This window comes from Gopherus evgoodei, chromosome 16 (genome assembly GCF_007399415.2).
Source record: "Gopherus evgoodei ecotype Sinaloan lineage chromosome 16, rGopEvg1_v1.p, whole genome shotgun sequence".
NCBI classification, from domain to species: Eukaryota; Metazoa; Chordata; order Testudines; family Testudinidae; genus Gopherus; species Gopherus evgoodei.
In genome coordinates, this window is record NC_044337.1 from 6,346,707 (window position 1) to 6,368,814 (window position 22,108).

A 22,108-nucleotide genomic window follows, 5' to 3' on the forward strand; every position below is an offset into this window, starting at 1 on the left:
GCTGCAATTGCTTCACTGCTCAGAAGACAGGCCGAAGAGGGGAGGGAAGGGAACAGTCCATCTACATCCTGCCCTCCAGCTGAGGTTTTTCAGTAGGGATTCTTAGTCCTGCGTTCATGGGGAAGGAGGGGGCTGGCTCCAGGAGCCTGCTAGCTGCTCCCTTGTGCATTTCAAGTAAACAAACCAACCAACCAAAATTTGTTACCCCTGGTGGGGTCACAAGGAAAATCTTTTCTATATTAAGTGAGTGTAACTGATGCAGGGATGTGTGCCTGAGTCTGCAGGCAGCCTGGAACAGTGCCTCAGAGCCAGGAACTGTCCCACACAGCTGACTGGGGTGTTAACTGACATAATTAAGTTTTGGGGTTAAGTGTAAACATTGACTATTTCATCGCTACTTCGAACACGAGAGAGGGGGGCTATCGTGCTATGAGGATCTGTACAGCTCCTGCAAATAGGGTCTTGGTGTCATGAGTGGTTGAAGCTTGGGACAGTACCATCATGGACATTGACTCTAGCCCAATGCTGGAGTGAGGGGTTAGGCACATGAAGGACTAGTCTCTGAGTGGTCCCTGTGCCCCTTAGATACCAACAGGAGTGTTAAACAGCAATACAGAGTCCTCTTCAGAAAGCAGCCCGCATTCAGCCGTGTCACGCAAGGGGCTGAATACTGTACAGCTGCAGCGACGGCACTTGGAGGGAGGAGAAAACCTTGGAGTACGGTGCTCCCCCAGCCACGAGCGAAATGAATCAGGAAGACTTGCACAGTGCCCCACTCGGTTTCCAAGGCAGAAGGGCAGCAGCATATCCAAGACAGAGATGCTGTCCAGTCACAACACAGTGCACAGATGTGTGGAGATGCCAGAGCTCTGCAAGAGAGACCTGGGACAGGCTCTGGTATGAGACAGGGATCAGTTCAGGTGCTTTGCTAGCACCTCTGGACCTATCGCAAATGAGGCGCAGCATCTCCAAGGAGCAAGGGACCCAATGAGACCTAGGCAGAAGTCACAGCCCCATAGAAACCCACAATAAGCCTAGGCCCCATGGAGGCTCAGAGCTGGTGTCTGAACTAGGCTGGCTGGGGCTGTTTTTGCAGTGGTGTCCCTGCCCAGTCCCTCCCCGGAGCCCTGGCCTGGGGTGTGGGAGGTCAGCTGGGGGGCTAGATGAAGGTGGAGTCCATCTGGCTTGTCTCATGGTTATTTCGGGCCCGTGCCTCAAACAGCTGCTTGATCAGGGCAGATTTCTCCTGCTCCAGCTGGGTGATCCGCTCGCTCTTCTCAGTCACTTCCTGCATAGGACGAAGGCAGAGCCCTGGTGAGTGGGGAACATTCCCTGTGGGCAGCAAGCCCTTCCCAGGGTCCTGCCCCTCCCCAGACATCCCAGACGACCGGCTGGATCTCCTCAACTCCAGGTAGTTTCATTTGGCCAGAGCAAACTCCAAAGCTCTGACTGCAGCCCCTCGTCATCAGTCTCCACTTAGCCTGTCTACAAGGCAGATCACATGATGGGTACACCTGCCCCCTCCCTCCCGCCCCATTTCCCAGAGGCCAGAGCAGTCAGCTGGCACCCGACGTTCCCCCTCCACCGTCCTCAGTGAGATGGATTCCAGTGGCGTCCAGCTGAAGTGCTCAATTCCCTGAGCCGTCGAGGCCCCTTGTGGTGAGATGGCAGAACCAGAAGAGGACGCCCCTCAGCAGCCTCATTTAATTGGGGGGCTCTGAGTATGTTTGCTGTGCAGGGTTCCCCTCTCATCTCTGCACTTCTGTTAGGCCTGCGTCCCACTCCCACAGCCATCCTCTCTCCCCCTGCTAACCTCCTCCCCCAAGATCCCCTCCCTCTGGCTCCACCTGCCACAGGGGCTGGCTCCCGGCTCCCCTGCCCTTCCTTTGCCCCAGTTCCAAGCTCCTGACCCTCTCCCGGTGGGGGGGGCTCCCCCACCCCCTCACCTTGGTGAGAAGCCGGTTTTGCTCCTTCAGCATACTGATGGCTTGCTGGGGCCCTGCCAGGGCAGGAGGCGGCGAGGGGGCAGCAGGGACCTGTCTGGTTAGCGCCGACGAGGAGGATTTCAGAGGCTGGGAAGAAGAGGCAGTTAATCTTTCTGCAGCCTGTCCTCACTAGCTTTCTGCTTCCCCAGCCTCAGGCCAGCGCTGGGCTCTCCATGTAGATCACCCATCACAGCCCTCCTCACACCTGCCTCCTGGCGGCTGATGCCTCCCTGACCTGTCTCCACTAGGTGCATGTCGGCCTGGCATGTCAATACACATGCTCAGCCTGCAGAAGGCACTGCGAGCTCACTGCTTAACCCACGGCGAGTTGGGGGGAAGCAGCTGCCAATGGACTCAGTTCACCAGCAGAGGCAGCCAGGGAGCTCATCCTCCAGCACCAATCATCTGCACCAGGGTTTCGTCAAGCTGTGCAGCCTTCCCCCTCCTCGCCCCCACCCCAGAACCAGGGGGCTACTCGCCTGAGAGCAGTGGAGTCACGTTTGGCAGCAAAGAGGGAGGAGAGGAAAAGAAACTGGCCATGACGTGACAGGTGCAGCGGCTGGGTTACATCCTCACCCTTTCTCCCAGGGGCACAGGGCTAAGGCGTCTACAGCCCCCTGCCCCCCACAGCACTGATCTCACTGGGTCCCTTTGCAACCTGGGTCTGTCCTTTCCCAGCATGGAGACTGTTTTAAAGTCTCTAGAGCCCTGCCACGGGCTAGAACATGCCGGAGAGTCACTGTTCATTCCCTGGGACCAGTGGAATTACCCGACTGTATCAGGCCAGGGGTCCATCTAGCCCAGTGGCCTTTCTCCAACAGCAGCCAGACCCAGCAGAAGGAGCTGGAGGTCTGAAGGAGGCAGGGTTATAGTTCTGCAGGATTCAGAAAGGGGTTAGCTGGTACATAGATAATTAGAATATGCAGAAGTGCTTCACCCCGTGACCACCTACAGGCGTCCCGTGACCAGGTGGGCTCTAAACCCTTGTTAGGTTAGAGCCAAGAGTCTCCAGGCACCTGCTCCTGTCTCTCAGCTGAGGGACCAGGCATTCCTACGGGGCCATAATAATTCTGTTTCTGGTCTGGTGTCCCTCTTTATACACTGCTCCCATTGACCTAATAGAGAGCAATACAAACGGCCAGCCCTGGAAGCAGGGGCACTGGTGCTACCAGGACAGTGCTCTCACCTTCCCCGAGGTGGACAGGAGCTCTCCGAGGCAGCGGTTCACTTCCTGCAATTTGGGTAGAAGGCGACCCAGGTGGCTTTGGCTCCCCTCCGGGAAGAAGTCCTGGAAGAAGCAAGGGTGGGAAGGTGGAACGAGGAGCCAGTTCTCCAGTACTTCATGCTGCTGCGATGTACAAGCAGAGACAACCCAAGAGCTTGCTGGCCTTCATCGTAACTCCACGGACTTCTCTTTCAGGACCCAGCCTGGCTGGCAGACTGGGCGGGTGGAAGGGAATATTCCAGCCAATGCAGACTTTAGACTAGGGGGGGACGTGCATTTCTCCAGAGAGCCCAGGAGGGTGCATGCCAAAGAGGCTGCTGGGGCTCTCATCTCTATTTACAAAACCATCCTGGCCCAGCCTCATCTCTCTCCTGCTCTGAAACGTTGGACCAATTCCGCATGCGTCAGAGGAGGGTGACAGGATAAGCACATGACCTAGCCAGCTGGGCAAGGAGGCATAGGTATGTGTACGCACAGGGGAGTGAGGAATCCTTCCTGGAAGCCACAGAGTTGATCCCCTTCATTATCTCCCATCTGCAGAGCTACTGGGATGATTAACCATCATTAAGGCCCAGATCCTCAGAGGTATTTAGGCTCCTAACTCCCACGGAAATGAATGAAGTTACAGGCCAAACTCCCTTTGCAGATCTGGGCCTAAGAGCTTCGGAACCTTCTCCAAAAAGAAAACAATCCACTGAGCATCTCACTGCCTATTTGGGTGCTGTTTTGCCAGGGTGGAAGCAGGAGTGATGCCAATGAGGCCAGAAGAGTGACTCCTGCTGGCACAAGGGGTGAGTTGAGCCTGCGATTAAGTCCCACAGGGTAGCTCCACGCTGGACAAAGCAGGGTTCTCTAGAACAGGCCAGGCAGCTTCTCGGCTCATTTGTGGGACAAGAGGGGGAAGAGAGGTGACCTGTCATATGTCTCTTCCCCTTCACAGGTTAAGTGATCCCAGCTGCCCTGACCCCTCCACACATGTAAGTTCCACATGTACCCACTCCCCCCATCCCCTTCACAGCTCACCTCCGCTGACTGCAGTGGGAGCAGAGTGACAGTGCTGAGTGCTTCTGCACATCTCACCCCGTGTCTCCATTAGATCGTTAAGGGGAACTGATATTAGAACTTGAGGTCTTTCCCGTCTCTGGTTTTAACCAGTCCTTTATCCAGTCCCCCTAGGCAGGGCACTCAAAAGGTGAGACGGTCCCTGGAGAGCCCCACACTTACGTTTGTGGTTTTGTTTTTCCCAAGGTGTTTCTGGCGCTCCTGCACTGTCTGGATCTGCTGGTGGTACCATTCCCGGGCGTGCTCCACCGTTTCCAGCCCCTGGAGCAGGAAGTCCTTCTCCTGCTCCAGCTCCTTCATTTGCTTCAGCTGCAAGACAAAACCCAGGAACTTTAATATCTCCTCCATCCAAACCTATGGGACATCAATCACAACTCCTGCCCTCCTGAGAACGGGTCCTGAATCCAGGGCTGGGAGTCCCCAGAAAGCTGCCGCATCCTGGCCTCTACCCAATGGCTACTGAACCCCCCTGGACTGAGAAGCTGCTAGGGCGATAGCCCCAGCCAGGTCACCACCCACAGGAGCTCTGATTGGAGGATCACCTGGCTCCACTAATTGGTCCAACTACACTATTTAAGCCAAGAGGAGGAACAGGAAATTTGTCTAAGCAACAAGGTGGATTCCTGTTGTGGCTGCATTGGACCCTGCTTGTGCCTGACTGCTGCACCCAACCCTGTTCCTGCCTTTCTGCTGTCTTCACTCCTGTTCCCACCGTGCTTGTGCCTTGCCTCTCCTCCTGCCTTATACCTCACCTCCAGGCCTGGCTCTGACCCCGGCCTCTGCCTTTCAACTTTGACTCCTGCATCTGACCTCAGCTTCGATTCTTGGTTCGGACTCTGGCATGGCCCCTGAGCCTTGGCTTCATTCCCCAACCTGTACGCCTGCTCTGCCTTTAGACCTGACCACCTACATCCTGGTCCATAACACCACCATCCATCCCTGGAGCGAACCGAGGCGACGTGTTCAGAGAAACAGTCCTGCCAGTCTCGGTTCTGGAGCCAGTCAAGAATGACCTAATCCAAAGCCCAAGTCACTTTGCTTTGGGACCAGTTCATGACCACATCAAGCACAGAGGAGACGCTCAACCTCTAACCATGGCACAGGTGAAATGTGGCTCATCCCCTTGTGGCAGCTTTAGAGAAGCAGGAGCAGAGAGTTTGGTTTCCTTTAGGGAGAGAGCTGCCAGATTTGGGCATCCTGACATCAGCTGATGAGCGAAGGGATGGAAAGCTTTTCTCTGTCCCCTCCCCCCTGCTCATGGACCCTGGCATCCCGTCAACCTGCACATTCAGCTATAACCAGCCTTCAAGAGGATGTGGAACTAGAACAGGCATAGAGACCCGTAGCCTAACTGGAGCATGGGGCTTTTTTACAGTGGAATATGAAGCTTGGCTCCAATCAGATGCTCTGGGGTGAGGCTCACTCATGGGAGCCTCCTTTCTCAGCAAGTCTAGGTGTCCCTTTACCGCTGCACCATACTGGCATCCAAGAGACTAGCTAGATCAGAATTGCATGGACATGTTTGTCTGGTCAGACACACAAAACGCCCCTTTACCCAGCTTACAGAATTGTAGGACGGGAAGGGATCTCGAGAGGTCACCTAGTCCAGTTCCCTGCACTCATGGCAGTATTATCTTTCATGTATTATGTTTCAAGGTCCTTTGAGTTTTTCCTAATGGGAGGTGGAGACCATGACACCCCATTCCGATCCATCATGCCGCTGCTGCAAATCCAGAGGAAGACAGACAACCAGAGAGCAGATCGTTACTACTCAGAAGGTTCTTGCTCCACGGGAAGCAGGTTTCTCAGCTAGCTTGAACCAAGTGCAGGTCATGGTAGAGTCTCCCCTCCGAACGCCCTTCTTTCCTTCTTCCCCCCAGGCTGCAGCTCCCACCCTGTCCCACATTAGATCAGTCCTGTTGCTCTGTTATAAATAGTGGCTTGATGGGTTAGGTCAATAGGAAACCTTTGCATTGAGATCTCATCTCAATTGCCCATGCAGCCATGGCAGGATATTTTCTCCTCTGAGCTTAAGCATTTCCCTGATCACTCTGCAGGAACCTGCAGTTTAGCCTCCAGTCCATGATGCCGGATCTCAGATACTCCAGAGCTCCACACTGCAGTGTTCAGAGGTGTTTAAGGGAGTTAGGTGCCAAATTCCACAGGCTCCTTTGAAAACCCCTGGTCATTTAACCCAACATCTTCAAGCTTTGGTGCCTAAAGCAGCCACCTTACAGAAGTTTAAGGTGCTAGCTCACACTGTGTGGAACGTTTATTATTGGCAAAGAACAGCAGAGTGAAACACACATACTAGAAACCTAGGAGATGCAGGGTTAAGTTCTCCTCTGTCCAATCAGGCACTGACTCACATACTGATAACTGTCATAACCTTAACCCTGCCCCAACCAAGCAATCTTCTCAGAACAGAGCAGAAAGCATTGCACATTGTTTTACTTGATGTTTGGGCTTAACGAGGGCTATTAATTATCTGCTGTCAGAAGCCGGGTGGTGCAATGTGCCATTGGCTCAGCACATGGACTAACTATATGACTCCACAATAAGCATCCCACCTTTTGAGAGGGTGATGAGCAGAACGGCAGCACCAGCCATTGCTTTCCCAGGGTAGCACTCAGCCACATGGTGCGCTGGGGATCCCTCTGGTCAGGCATGCAATGAAAACTCCTGGCAGTAAAACAGCTGGAGTGAATTTCCAATGGGACAATACTAGAGAGTGGGGCCAGGACAGTTAAAGCAGCCTGGCTCTGCACACGGGCTGGCCTTAGGTCACCAGCTCTTAGTTGTGGTGAAGAGGGTTGGGGCGGGGGGGGAATCCCCAGAGTCACTTGAAGGGCTGCTCAGGGCCACACTTTCATTCCCCCCAGACGGGGCTCAACCCCAAACCCTGAACCAAGCCAAGAACGGCAGAGTTAAACACACATACTAGAAACCTAGGAAATGCTCCAAACCCTGAACCAAGCAAAATGGGACCAGAATGTGAGAAAGAATCAGGGACCCAGCGAGAGCCAATGGCCCAGAAACCAAGCAGGCGCCGTTCCCATGGACAGCAAGCGTTTCTGCCCCCAGGTTTGTCTGCATAGCAGACATAGGACATCATGGGGGTGTGGTTCCTCTCTCTCTCTCTCCAGCCAACACAGATGCCAGCAGGGCGGTAGCTGCCACCAGGCAGAGAAGATGGCTCTTCAGACAAAGTTGGGGTATTCCCCCACCCCAAGGCTGCTGCACTAAGATTAGGAGGGGAACTGCCCCCCCCAATCCTAGAGGTGACTCACGTGAATTTTACCCCTTCTTTAAAAGAGGGACAGACCGGAAGGTTTTCAGCCACCCTAGTGCTACATTCCCGAGGGGCTGCAGCCCAGCCCACAAGCAGCCAGCTGCAGGGACCAGAGCGACAACACCCCAGTCTGACCCGAGTCCCCGCTGTCCCCTGGAGGAGCCCCAGCACGAAGCCTTCCCTGGAATCCACTCGTCATGGCAGCTGCGTATGGGGCATTTGTTTCCCAGCAGCTGGAGGAGATGGGTGCTCCCCTGAGCCCAGAGAAAGGGGCCTGGATACAAAGCCTGCCCCCTCAGGCATGGGCATAGTTTGGGAGGGCAGGAGGGGTGTTGCCCCCCAAACTGCAAGTCTCAGGTAGGCGTGGAATTTGCCCTCCCCCATGCAGAGTCCCATTGGCCTGGCTTGAGCTGCCCCATCACATCCAGAAGTCAAACTATACCATCAGGACACCGGTAGACCTTAAGAAGATGGCTAACGGCATACTGGGCTGCATTAATAGGAGAAGCATTGCCAGCAGATCGAGGGAAGTGATTATTCCCCTCTATTTGACACTAGTGAGGCCACACCTGGCGCATTGAGTCCAGTTTTTGGGCCCCCCTCCCCCATTATAGAAGGGATGTGGACAAATTGGAAAGAGTCCAGCGGAGGGCAACTAAAATGATCAGGGGGCTGGGGAACATGACTTACGAGGAGAGGCTGAGGGAACTGAGCTTGTTTAGTCTGCAGAAAAGAAAAGCAGAGTGAGGAGGGATTTGATACCAGCCTTCAACTACCTGAAAGGGGGTTCCAAAGAGGATGGATATAGGCTGTTCTCAGTGGTACCTGATGGCAGAACAAGGAGCAATGGTCTCAAGCTGCAATGTGGGAGGTTTAGGTTGGATATTAGGAAACACTATTTCACTAGGAGGGTGGTGAAGCACCGGAATGGGTTACCTAGGGAGGAGATGGAATCTCCTTCCTTAGAGGATTTTAAGGCCCAGCTTGGCAAAGCCCTGGCTGGGATGATTTAGGTGGGGTTGGTTCTGCTTTGAGAAGGGGGTTAGACTAGATTCCTGAGAAGATTAGGGTTGGAAGAGACCTATGATTCTATGACTAAAGCTCAGAGCTATACATCTCCCTGTCAAATCAAGTTTTGGTGCTTTCATTTCTAGAGCACCTACTAACTGGAGACAATGCAAGGCTTCAGCAGTGTGGGCTAGACACCTAGGTGCTAACCTGGGACCTGATTTGTGACCCAGGGAGAAACGTCACCTCCCTGTGCCTGCTTCCTCATCTGTAAAATGGGGAGAATGATACTTCTCTCCCTGTCGAAAGATATTTGAGATTCACTGATGAAAAGTACTATTGTTATTATCTATTTAGACTGATACCTAACACAATGCGGTCCTGAGACAAGCGAGGGCCTACAAGTGCTCCCCTAACACAAATAAACAAAAATCACTTTGAGATGCTTGGAAAAAAGCTTCTATAGCTGTATATAGCAGCCCTAATACAAACAAGAGACACAAGCAACTGCATGTTTAAAACCACTGCAGGAAATGATTGAGTCCACATCTAAGGAGCAACAGCAAGAATTATTAAAAAGCCATTACAGAAAAATCCTTTTCAAAATGGTCACATCATGATGAATCTAAACACACAAAATCCCCTCTTCTCCAGGCTGCACCCCGCCAGCAACACAACCCAGAGCCCACACCCTTCTCTGGGCTTAGCTTTTTCAAACACAAGATGAGTTTGCAATTCAAACGTTGACCTGTCAGGCCTGTGAACCAGGCACAGCAGAGCAGGAGACGACTGCCAGTATCCAGGGATTTCACTGTTACTGAGGGGAGAAAGCAAGCTGAGACACCGCTGAGCACTGCTCACACCTCATAGCGGGTGTATAGCCAGCTCACAGAATAAGAGGGACTCAGCTCATAATCTTAGAGGCCACTCGCATGCATTTCACTTCTTTAAAAGAGGGACAGACTGGAGGTCTATCAGCCTTCCCAATGCTTCATGCAGCCTGCCAGGCGCCCGCAGCCACAGCAATCCCTTGCAAGCCATGCTAGTCACAACCTGAGCCCGCCAAAGCTGATCTCTTCCCTTCCCCTTTCAGGTGACAGACTGCCCAGGACGTACCCACAGGAAGAACTGCAGAGCCTTCGAGCTGCACAGGCTGCTGCTCAGAGGAATGAAGAGGGTGCTGTATGTCGTGAGGACGCCCATCCAGCTGTGTCCGCAGCCTGGCACCGAATGCCCTGCCCTGGGCCCTGCCCGGCCAGTTACCATGGTGACTGGAGGAAAGGACAACATCCCACTCGCGGGTGGGACAATGGCATCTCTGCTCAGCGAGCGGACGGAAGGCATCTAGTCCGCTGGCAAGGGAGGAGGGTCGGTGACAGATGCTGGTGGAGGGAGCTTCCAGGATGGGAGGAAGAAGCAGGGGGTTCCTTTCACTCGAGTGGGGATGGCCTGGACGGGGGGGAGCACTTCAGCCCGGGATGCTCACGAATGAACGAGCTTAACCTCTCGTAAAAAGCCTCGCTCCAGCTGCAGAGAAGCCACAGGGGAAATAGGCCAATCAATGGGCTCAGTGAAAGACAAGCCAGCTGGATACACGCTGTCCTGGGGCCACTACACAATCACTCCCAGCGCACACAGGCAAGAGGGGTCAACCACACTCCACTTGCCCACTGCTAGGGCACAAGCGGGCTGCAGCATGGTGCTTGGAAGTCAGAGGGGGCTCTGGTAGCCCAAGGAATCAGTATTCCGAGACGGGACTGATTTGTTTTTAGGCTGATCAGGAATAACCACCCTCTGCCCAAGGCTCCCAAAGCACTTTACAGCCTCGAGAGAGAGGAGAGGAAGGCTGGTCCAGGGGTTCAAGCACTAGTCTGGGCCATGAGAGATCTGCATTCAATTCCTGCTCTACCACAAGCATCCTGCATCATGCTGGGTAAGCCACTTAGTTTGTCTGGCTCAGTTCCCCACCTGTCAAATGGGTATAATAGCCCTGCCCTGCCTCCCAGGATCAAGAGAGTAAAGCCTGCGAGGAGCTCAGACCACGGCACTGGTGGCCAGAGAAGTACCCCACCCAGACAGAACACCCCTGAGCAGTCAGTCAGTGCCATCACCACCATGCTCCAGATGGGGAAAGTGAGCCCAGACCAGGGAAGGGACTCACCCGCGATCCTACAGACAGGAATCGAACCCGATCTGCCAAGTCCCAGGCCAGCTCCTGACCCACAAGCCCAGCCTACCTCGCTTCTCCAGCTGCGCCTATTAGCAAATGTTAAGGCATAACATTGAAGTCAGTGATTGCCATCCACAGTGCTGAACGCTGCAGAGAGCTGGGGGTACAGGAGTTCCCCTTAGCTGACTCTTATCTGAGTAAGGGCCCCTCCCCATCTCAAAAGCAGCAACCCAGAACATCCAGTCTGGCTGAATGGAGGTAGAACACCACTTTCCTGAGGCACCTATTATTCCCCTGCAAGCGCTTCACAGCCCAGGCCCTGCTCCAGCTCCCACAGTGAGCAAAGGGGATTAATTCTCAGCACTGCTGCAGCTTGCTTCAGCAAATAAGCTCCTAATTTGTGTGTGCGCAAAGCTTCCCACTAACCCCTGGGGAGGATCAGGCCAGGAATCAGAGCGTGTTATGTGGCCGGAAGCCGCTGTGCCGACATAATCAATGCTGCACAAAGGCAGCCCACGTGCCCTGTCAGCTCCGTTCAAATTGGGAGCGGGGGAGGAGGAGGGGAGAAGAGATAGATATTGGCATTTGAGAAAGAAAAGAACCAGTGCAGCAGGGCAGCGCGCTTAGGATAAAATAATGCAAATTACTTTGCACACAAGATACAGGAAAGGCAGGAGCTTCCATTAATGTTACTAATTCAAACTCCTCATAGGCAGGATTTTGGATCCTGAGCCGCGTGGGTGAGCTGATAATATCATGAGTACTTTGCTCTTTTTCTACGCAAGGCACTTCTATTGCACACCATGGCTCTCCAGAGGCCGATTCTCCTGCTCTGGGACCATAGAGAGGGGACAGGCTCCCTGGCCTCAGTGCATATTAGCAACTCACTTACCACTGACAAAAGGTCTCTTGAGGATCTTATGCCAGCTGAGGATCAGGCATAATGGATCTCTGCTCCACTGTGCTCCACCCCTTCCCCACCATGCCAGCAGTGGCTAGGATAGGAGATGGCAGAGAGTCTTCTGCAGCGGAGAAATTCTCCACCAGCCATCCACAGAGGTTTTAGTGCAAAGGGGACTTAATTCATTACATCAGGGGTAGGCAACCTATGGCACGCGAGCTGATTTTCAGTGGCACTCACACTGCCCAGGTCCTGGCCACTGATCCGGGGGGCTCTGCATTTTAATTTAATTTTAAATGAAGCTTCTTAAACATTTTAAAAACCTTATTTACTTTACATACAACAATAGTTTAGTTATATATTACAGACTTATAGAAAGAGACCTTCTAAAAACATTAAAATGTATTACTGGCACGCGAAACCTTAGAGTGAATAAATGAAGACTTGGCACAGCACTTCTGAAAGGTTGCTGACCCCTGCATTACATGATCCAGCCCCTAGAGTTTGGCCCTGATCCTCAAGTGACAGGGGCCCTGACAGATCTCTGCACCAGCAGAGAACAACTGAGCCTGTACCAGGCAACATATGTCTTTGCATTTAATTTCTCTGGTATGTTTGCAAAGAAAAAGACTAAAACATTAATCTCTGCAGAGACACAGCAGTACAAACGCACCTGTCTGATTATCACATTAGAGCATGAGGCGTTTACAGGCTACCTAGCATCCTTGACTGTTCCTTTTGCATATGTTGCAGGATAGAAGGTGATTTGTAAGAGACTGTGCAGTGATGCAATACAAGAAATATCAGAATCTCTCACTAATACCCCCAAAAAACCCAAGTTCATGCTGCCCCGTAGGACAAGTGTAACCACAAAACACCAGGGTGGACCAAGAGTGAGACTGAACATCTCTCCTTCCAGTACACCCATCAGGCAGCAAACAGCACGTAGGACAGCAGAGCTCCTAGTGGTTGCAGCTACTCCTGGCAGGAATGACAGTGGCTGGGAAACCAGGACAGAGCTGCTCCCCTACCATGCCATAGTCCACCCCGTTGGTGATGGTGTGTCTCCGGTGCTCACCGCGACCTCTCTCATGCCGCCGAGCGTCCGCCACCCCTGTGCAACTGCCCTCACCATGGGACTGTCCTGTGGGCTTCCCATCGGCACCTGCAAAGGAAGAAGGAGATGCACATTTTGAAGAAGGCACCATGCATACACCCAACATGAGAGGATCGGAGGATTTCTCCTTATATTCTAGATGCTTTAAAAAAAATAAACAATTTAAAAAACACCCCTTTAACCCATTAAAGTCATGGCTGAACATCAAGATGAGTCTGCAGGTTGGGATTTCCGCCTTGCTCTGGCAGCCACTCACCTCGCCATGCCTGGGTATTGCAGAGCCCTCAGATGAGCGCATGACCTTTTCCCCCGCGCATGTGCTGCAACACATACACAGCTTACATCCCAGTTACTCCCATGGGACAGGACCTCACGGGTGCAAGTCAGGGAAAGCGGAGGGCCAGGCCCACCAGCGAGCGGCCAATGCTCACATTTGTAATAAAAGCGAATGCTGGAGGAAGACGTAACACTCTCGCCTCTACTTTCTCTAGGCAGCGGAGGTGGGACTGACTGGAGAATTAATCACAGCTCCCATTAATTGCAGCAATAACAGGTTAAGCAACTTAAGAAGTCAGCCCCACACTGCAGAGGGTGGGGAATAGGGTGACCAGATGTTTCGATTTTATACAAACAGTCCCAATATTTGGGACTTTGTCTTATAAAAGCTCCCATTACCCTTCTCACCCCCCCAATCCCAATTTTTCACACTTGCTATCTGGTCACCCTAGTGGGGAATGAAGGAAGAGTACATCAGTCAGCTCACTGCAGGGGAAATGAGCCCTCACCTCACAATCTGTGCCTGGCCCTTCCACCAGCACTCATGCAAATCCAACCTCGAGCTCTTCCAGGCACCAAGAACAAACATATTTGACCCTGGTACGGAACCACCTTAGGGGAGATCAGATGCCGGACACCACCCCCTCCCAGAACCTAAACCCACACAGCAAAGGACAATCCTTGTCGCATCAGCAGAGTGAGCAGCCCACGTTGCCAGTCGGATGGGCAAACAAGACCCACCAAGGTTCTCCTGGAAGAGTCCGTTAAGAAACAGAGCTTGGTAGCTAACTATCAGAGTTCACGTCCCTGAGTGCCCAAATATCGACCCCTGGCCTTCTTAGGGGCCTTGTCATATTTAGTCTGCCAGTGACTCTGAAGCAGGTCAACCCTTCCCCATTGTGTCACGTGGCCTCCTGCGCTCATACCCTGTAGCGGACAGCCAAGAGTCACCTCATTAAATTATACTGGCACCTTTGGTGAAGGGTGCCCATTGTTCGTTATGCAAAGGTGCTGCTTGGGGGCACAGAGAGGAGGGGAATCCACTCTGGATTCCATAAGTGACCTGCTGGGCACTGGATCAGAGCTTGAGACTTTCCTTTGGTGGAGCCACACCAGGCACAGGGAGACAGGAAGGTTCCATTTCTTTCTGGTCAGTGCGAAAAGCTACATTTACATGTGCTCCTGCCTCACAGCAGGATTCCTGCAACCCCTCTGGGTCGGTCACCGTGGCCAAAGCGATCCCAAGACCTGGGCTGCTTTGCCCACTGGCCTCAACAGCTGGAAACAACCAATCCACCAACACACGCTAGGGAGAGTGGGCAGGGCGGGGCCTTCAGAAAAAGTTGTGTAGGGTAGATTAGAGCAAGGAATGCCACTGGCTCCACCTGATCCGAGAGGTGGGTCAATCCAGGGGCATGTGGGTCAGCTGTACACATGGGACTCAAGGGGTTTATAAAGCAGGGCCCCCATTTGATTTCACGAGGGCCATGACAGACTTTGGTGCTCATCTCCTGTAAGGGGCAGGCTGCTTCCAGCCCAACACCGCATTCATCACCACCTAGCCAATTAGACCCTGAATGACTCCCGCTGCCTAGTGCTCTCCTGGCTTGTGCTGCCAACTCTTCTACTCTCCACACAAAGTCACTGGCTCCAACACAACTGCTGTGCTCGAGGCTGCTATGCATTTGTTCAACACCAGACGTTTGCCTCTTCCCTGCCTTGGCTCCTGAGGTCCGTGATCCCCTCCCCAGCCAGCACAGAGAGCACTCCAGGCCACCACCAAGCTCTCACATGATATTCCAGAGCAGCAGCAGCCGCCACCTATCTGCCACTGGGTCAGCACAGAGACCAGTTCCTGAATGTATGGAGACAGCGCTTTCATTGGGCTTCCCACTCAGCGGAGCCACTTTGCATAGCGCTGGAGTCAGCTGCAAAGTTCATCCATATGATTTAACAGCACACACACACACACACACGACCCAGACATGTGATCAGTGCCAAAGGAGCAAGATTAGCCCCAAGAGCACAAAGGAGTTTGCTTGTGCCCTGCATCCTGCAGTGAGGTGCTGAAGCCAGTGCCCATCTATCCAGGGCCCACCTGCTTCCCCCCATCCCAATTTCCCCTGCCACCTACATCAGACCTCACCTTTGCACCTCCTGCCCACTTCATCGCTTCAGCTTGCCCTGCCTCTTGGCACACAGACCTGCAATCCAAGATTGCTCTTTCCTGGCCTGGCCTTCTGAGAGAAGGCAACAGCAGGACAGGAACGAACAGCAGGGGGAAGCTACTCATATTAGGATCCCCCACTGGGGAAGCAGGCTAGGGGGAAGATCAGAAGAAATTCCATCCTAGAATCTGGACCATGCTCTCTCTCTCAGTGGCCAGAGCCCAGCCTCACATCCTCTTCCCCAGAGCACCCAGCAGAAGGTAGCAAGTTCCTAGGTGCCATCACCTAAGGATTAGCTCCTCCTCCCATACGCAGATGTCAGAGCTCAATGTCCAGGTTCCGTAACCAGGAGATGAGCTCTGTACTAAATGAGGCCTTGTAACCCAGCCTCCAGCTGTTGAATTGGACTCTCCTCCACCACGAGTTGTCTGAAACGCTGCCCCACAGTCACCACAGGGAGAGGAAGCTAGGCCAAGCCAGTGCATAGCTGTGGCAGACAGTCACCTGTTGAGCCTGGTCCAGGATTTATGATCAACTGAACAATGAGGCAGATGCAGTGATGGACTCTTGAGTTTACCTAGTGTGTGAGACTTTCCCACCACTGCTTCCACTCTGAGATTGCAGCTCTCTGGCAGGGGCGGATTAGCGACTCCTCTGTGAGGCACGTGCTGTTTAGTGCTCATGGCAGTGAAGGGCTGACAGCACCAGACCAAAAGGGGTAGAGCAGAGGCATGATCTGTGCAGAGTGCCTGCAGCTGCTTTAGCAATGCACTCCTGATCCAGAATGCCAGCTGCTGCTCGTTAATCCACCGAGCAGAGCGTGCTGAGCACACAGAATGGGGCTGTGAGACTTTTCGCACTGTGAACACATCAGGTAGGGACAGAGCCACAACCAAACTCGTGACCCTTGTGAGGCTGAATGGCTAGTGAATCAACAACTGCACTAATCAGAGTCGACAAGGCACAGCTGGAGAGTCTTTGAAAAACCTTTGGCTCCCTATGATACTGAAGGAGGAATTGATGGGGAATGTGCCAAACAATCTGAGAGGAACACATCCATCTCTAATGCTGCATGATGCACCTGCCACGCACACCAGGGCATCTCCTCCTTGCCAAGCCGACGGACTGTCCCCAACTGAAGGCAATCATGGTTTTCTTCATTAAACTAAGCCCCAAGGCATATACGGGAGCCCTCCTGGATGAAGAGCATTACAGAGGCAATGACCAAATACAGAGACTTATGCTGCTTTTACAGGCTTGTGTCTACTGCAGATTTGGACACTGTGCTGAGAGTGAACACACTGGATTTTAATCCCATCTGACCCTCTGACTCAGTGGGTAGCCCCAGGCAAGTCAACTGATCTCTGTGCGCCTGAACTAGGCCCGATGAAAGACAGAAGATAAAGCACAAATCATGCTAACAACCAGATGTTGCATGTGAGCCAGCATTCCCTGGGGGAGAGGAATTAACTCATCAGCAGATGGAAGGAACCTGTTAGGCCATCCAGGCCCCTGCTCTGCCAGTGCAGCACTGCTCTCTGCAGAACATTTACAGGGGCCTTGTCCAGTCTAGGTTCAAACAGGAACAAGAGAACAGCAGCCCAATATCTTGTCACCAGATGCCTCATGGTAGTTTTACACTTTCCCCTACCAGGCAATTATGCCATAAGCTGCCCAAGGGGGAAATTTCTTCTTTACCCTTTGATGGTTAGCGTTTGGCTTGTGCAATAAAAGTTATAACTGCCCTGTTTCCATCTTCCTGCCTGTGCTCCCCTTCCCCCACACTGAGCACTCAAAAGGGGCCACTACAACTGACAGGAGCTTCAGCACCCCGAGGACAAATCCCAGGTGAGTCATGAGCTGGGGAGGGATGAAGGATGGGCCAGTAGTTCAGGCACTAGCCTGAGATTCAGCAGCTCGGGTTCAATCCCCTGCCCTGTCACAAACACATAAGAACGGCCCCACTGGGTCAGACCAAAGGTCCTTCTAACCCAGCATCCTGTCTTCTGACAGTGGCCAATGCCTGGTGCCCCAGAGGGAACGAACAGAACAGAGAATCATCAAGTGATTCATCCCCTGTCGCCCATTCACAGTTTCTGGCAAACAGAGGCTAGGGACACCATCCCTGCCCATCCCGGCTAATAACCATTGATGGACCTGTCCGCCATGAACTTGTCTAGTTCTTTTTTGAACCCTGTTATAGTCCTAGCCCTCACAACATCCTCAGGCAATGAGTTCCACAGGTTGACTGTGCGTTGTGTGAAAACAAAAACAAAACAAAAAAAACAAAAAACTTTCCTTTGGTTTTAAACCTGCTGCCTATTAAATTTCATTTGGTGACCCCCAGTTTGTGTATTATGGGAAGGAGTAAATAACACTTCCTTATTTACTCTCTTCATACCAGTCATGATTTTACAGACCTCTATTATATCCTCCCTTAGTCATCTCTTTTCCAAGCTGAAAAGTCTCACTCTTATTAATCTCTCCTCATATGGAAGCTGTTTCATATCCCTCATCATTTTTGTTGCCCTTTTCTGAACCTTTTCCAATTCCAATATATCTTTTTTGAGATGGGGCAACCACATCTGCACACAGTATTCAAGATGTGGGCGTACCATGGATTTATATAGAAGCATTATGATATCCTCAATCTTATTATCTATCCCTTTCTTATGTAAATGTTTTCATTAGTAGATCTCACCTCTTTTGCTAAGCGCTTTAAGTTTTACAGATGGGGAAAGTGAGGCACAGATCCCCTGTTCAGTGACTGTCAGCACAAGTTCTCATATTCACTGGTGATGGCTCAAAATTGGCTCGAAAGGCCAATAAATTGAGACTCAATCCTCTTGCCACATTTCATCTCTGCAGCAAGTTCTGAGTCGCACTTTTTCCACAGTTTACTGGAATTCAAAGCAGAACTCAGTTGCACTAGGACAAACATTCTCAGCTTGAGCTCCCAGTCTGTTTTGATCGCTCTCCAATGAATTGTTGGATGATTTCAGCCTCAGTTTCCTCTTATTATAGATAGAAGAAACTTTCCTTCTGGTTCGTTATCCCATAACTGCCTACAAACAACAGGGTCCCTTACACCTTCCTCTGAAGCAGCTGGTATGGGCCCCTATAGGAGCAGGATGCTGGGCTAGATGGTCCAACCCAGTATAGCAATTTCTGTGTTCCTAGAAACAGGAATAATAAAAATGGTTGGCTTGTAAACAATAACAGAGCACTTCTTAAACCAGGGGTTCTCAAACTGGGGGTTGGGACCCTTCAGGGGATCATGAGGTTATTACATAGGGGAGTCGTAGGGTGACCAGATCACAAGAGTGAAGTATCAGGACACATTGGGCGAGTGGGGGGAGGGGGGAGGGAAAAGAGCCACAAGTGCACAGCCCCGACCAGAGCCATGAGAGGGGCACACAGCCCTAGGAAGCCGCAAGAGGGGTGTACAGCCTCTGCTGCAGCCCGCACCACAAACCATGGGGCAAGGACTCATGGCCCCAGCTCCAGAAGCCCCGGGGCCAGGGGTACAGGACTCCAGCTCCAGCCCCCGACTGAATCCGCAGGACAGGGGCGCTGGATCCTCGTTGCAAAGTCAGACCCAATTGCAGGGCAGGGGAGCAAAGAGTAGCAGTGCTAGCCCTGGCTCCAGCCCCAGCCACAGTCACAGAGAGGCGGCCCACAGTCCTGCCTTCAGTGGCTGAAGCAACCCAAGTCACAGAGGTCTGGAATCAGGGAGTGTCACAGCCCCCCAACTAATTAAATATGGATTACAGCTAAATCTATAAACATTCAGATTTATTTGTACACTAAACAAACAACAGGGGTAAAGGGCCGGGTTTTTTATTCAGTCAATAAATCAACTTCCACTTTTGCAAACCTCTCAGACATGCCAGAAGTCTAGTACTTCTTGGATGACTAAGTATCAGGGAGTAGCCATGTTAGTCTGTATCCACAAAAAACAAACGAGGAGTCCAGTGTCACCTTAAAGACTAACAGATTTATTTGGGCATAAGCTTTCATGGGTAAAAAAACCTCACTTCTTCAGGTGCATGGAGTGAAAGTTACAGATGCAGGCATTATATAATGACAGGAAGAGAAGGGAGTTACCTCGCAAGTGGAGAACCAGTGTTGACAGGGCCAATCCAATTAGGGTGGATGTGGTCCACTCCCAATAATAGATGAGGAGGTGTCAATTCCAGGAGAGGAAATGTTGCTTCTGTAATGAGCCAGCCATTCCCAGTCCCTATTCAGGAACAATCTACATGGACACACCCCCAGAACCCCAACCAGGGGTATTCTATCTGCTATCCAAGATCCATAAACCTGGAAATCCAGGATACTCCATCATCTCATGCACTGGCACTCTGACAGCAGGATTATCTGGCTATTTGGACTCTCTCCTCAGACCCTATGCTACCAGCACTCCCAGCTTTCCTGAGGAAACCACAATCCATTGGTGATCTTCCTGAAAACATCATCCTGGCCACCATGAATGTAGAAGTGCTTTACACCAATATTCCACATGAGGATGGCCTATAAGCTGTCAGGAACAGTATCCCTGATGAGGACACAGCATGCCTGGTGGCTGAGCTTTGTGACTTTGTCCTCACTCACAACTATTTCACATTTGGGGACAATTTATGCCTTCCAGTCAGTGGCACTGCTATGGGTACCTGCATGGCCCCACAGTATGCCAACATTTTTATGGCTGACTTAGAACGATGCTTCCTCCACTCTCTTCCCCTAGTGCCCCTCCTCTACTTGCACTACATTGATGACATCATCATATGGACCCACAGGAAGGAGGCCCTTGAAGAATTCCACCTGGATTTCAACAAAATTTCCACCCCATCATCAACCTCAGCCTGGACCAGTCCACATAAGAGAGCAGCTTCATGGACACTACAGTGCAAATAATTGATGGTCACATAAACACTATACCGGAAACCTACTGACCACTATACTTACCTATATGTGTCCTGGATGGAAGCTGGAGGCATCACATGATCCATTGTCTACAGCCAAGCCCTAATATTGGAGAAAATTTGCTCCAACCCCTCAGACAAACACCTACAAGATCTTCATCAAGCATTCTTAAAATGACAATACCCACCTGAGGAAGTGAGGAAACAGTTCGACAGAGCAAGATAGGTACTCAGAAATCACCTACTACAGGAGAGACCCAACAAGGAAAATAACGGAACACCAATGGCCATCACATACAGCCCCCACCTAAAACCTCTCCAGCGCATTATCAACAATCTACAACTTATCCTGGAAAACAATCCCTCACTCTTGAGGAGACAGGCCAGTCCTCGCTTACACACAGCCCCCCAACCTGAAGCAAATACTCACCAGCAACTACATATCACACCACAGAAACACCAACCGAGGAACTAATCCCTGTAGCAAATCTCATTGCCTACTCTGCCCCCATATCTACTCTGGCGACACCATCAGAGGACCCAACCACATCAGCCACACCATCAAGGGCTCATTCACCTGCACGTCTACTAATGTGATATGTGCCAGCAATGCCCCACTGCCATGTACATTGGTCAAACCTCACAGTCCCCACATAAAAGAATAAATGGACACAAATCAGACATCAGGAATGGTAACATACAAAAGCCAGTAGGAGAACACTTCAATCTTCCTGGTCATTCTATAACAGATTTAAAAGTCACTATTCTTGAACAAACTTCAGAAACAGACGTCAAAGAGAAACAGCAGAACTAAATTTCATTTGCAAATTTAACAGCATTAATCTGGGCTTGAATAGGGACTGGGAATGGCTGGCTCATTACAGAAGCAGCTTTGCCCTCTCCTGGAATTGACACCTCCTCATCTATTATTGGGAATGGATCACATCCATCCTGACTGAATTGGCCCTGTCAACACTGGTTCTCCACTTGCGAGGTAACTCCCTTCTCTTCACGTGTCAGTATATAATAATGCCTGCATCTGTAACTTTCACTCCATGCATCTGAAGAAGTGAAGTGTTTTACCCACGAAAGCTTATGCTCAAATAAATCTGTTAGTCTTAAAGGTGCCACCAGACTCCTTGTTGGATGACTTTGCCATGGTCATGACTTGCTTCTGGGCAATCACAAAGCTGTAGAAGTCTTTGCAACTCCTCCGGAAATTCATTTCGACAAGGGTTTCACTCTGCATCAAGTCTATGCTGCTTCAGTTCCGGACATCAGTCCATGCATCTTTCATGATTGAAAATACATGCTCTGTGTACGCATTGCTTACTGGTATACCGAGCACGTATGACACCAACTTCGTCATGGTCAGTGCTACCATCCTTGTTTCTCAGCACTTGAGACCAGAGTTCCCCAACTGAGTAGTTTCCAGGCTCCAACTTGGAGCTGATGTCTGATGATACAGTATTCATCACAGAGCTGATCAAGATCCACTGTTTTCTGGAGGTTTACAGCTGTCATGGCTGCAGACAGATCCTTCTATTCGAATGCCTTATTCACTGATGTTCAAGCACTGGGTATTGAACAAGTAGCCCGTTGTTGGGGAAAAAAAGAAAAGAAAAGAAATCATTTATTCAAATATAGGATCAACACATCATAAAATTTCAAGAAGTCTTTCTGGAGACATGCAGCAGTGACAGGCAGCTCTCAGTTAATGCATTCTCAACTTTGGAGCCAAAGAATTTGTCATTCTTCCGTTGAAGTTTAATTCTCAGAGTATTCATTATGGCATACACTTCACATGCTGTCATCCTCTCATTTTCCAAACAGAGCACAGTATCATTGTCCTGAAAATCTTCATTCTCGAGGAAAAAACAGATGAACTTCAACTTTGCTAGGCCCCTCACCTTGTTCACTGTTTTCCATGTCCAAGAACAGCATCCACAGTGATTTTGGGCACTTCTCACTGCCCAGAA

General features: G+C 51.3%; 1 protein-coding gene across 1 annotated transcript in view; it reads right to left on the reverse strand.

Moving 5' to 3' along the window:
• Positions 1-1,050: 1,050 nt before the first annotated feature.
• SAPCD2 (suppressor APC domain containing 2) overlaps positions 1,051-22,108 on the reverse strand; it is a 33,038-nt gene continuing 11,980 nt past the window's right edge. Inside the window, exons 2-6 of the mRNA XM_030535645.1 lie at positions 12,675-12,808; positions 4,435-4,581; positions 3,172-3,273; positions 1,947-2,072; positions 1,051-1,288 (exon numbers count right to left, since the gene is read on the reverse strand). Coding sequence (XP_030391505.1) covers positions 1,160-1,288; positions 1,947-2,072; positions 3,172-3,273; positions 4,435-4,581; positions 12,675-12,808 — 638 coding nt within the window. The 3' untranslated portion in view covers positions 1,051-1,159. The remainder of the gene's footprint in view (positions 1,289-1,946; positions 2,073-3,171; positions 3,274-4,434; positions 4,582-12,674; positions 12,809-22,108) is intronic.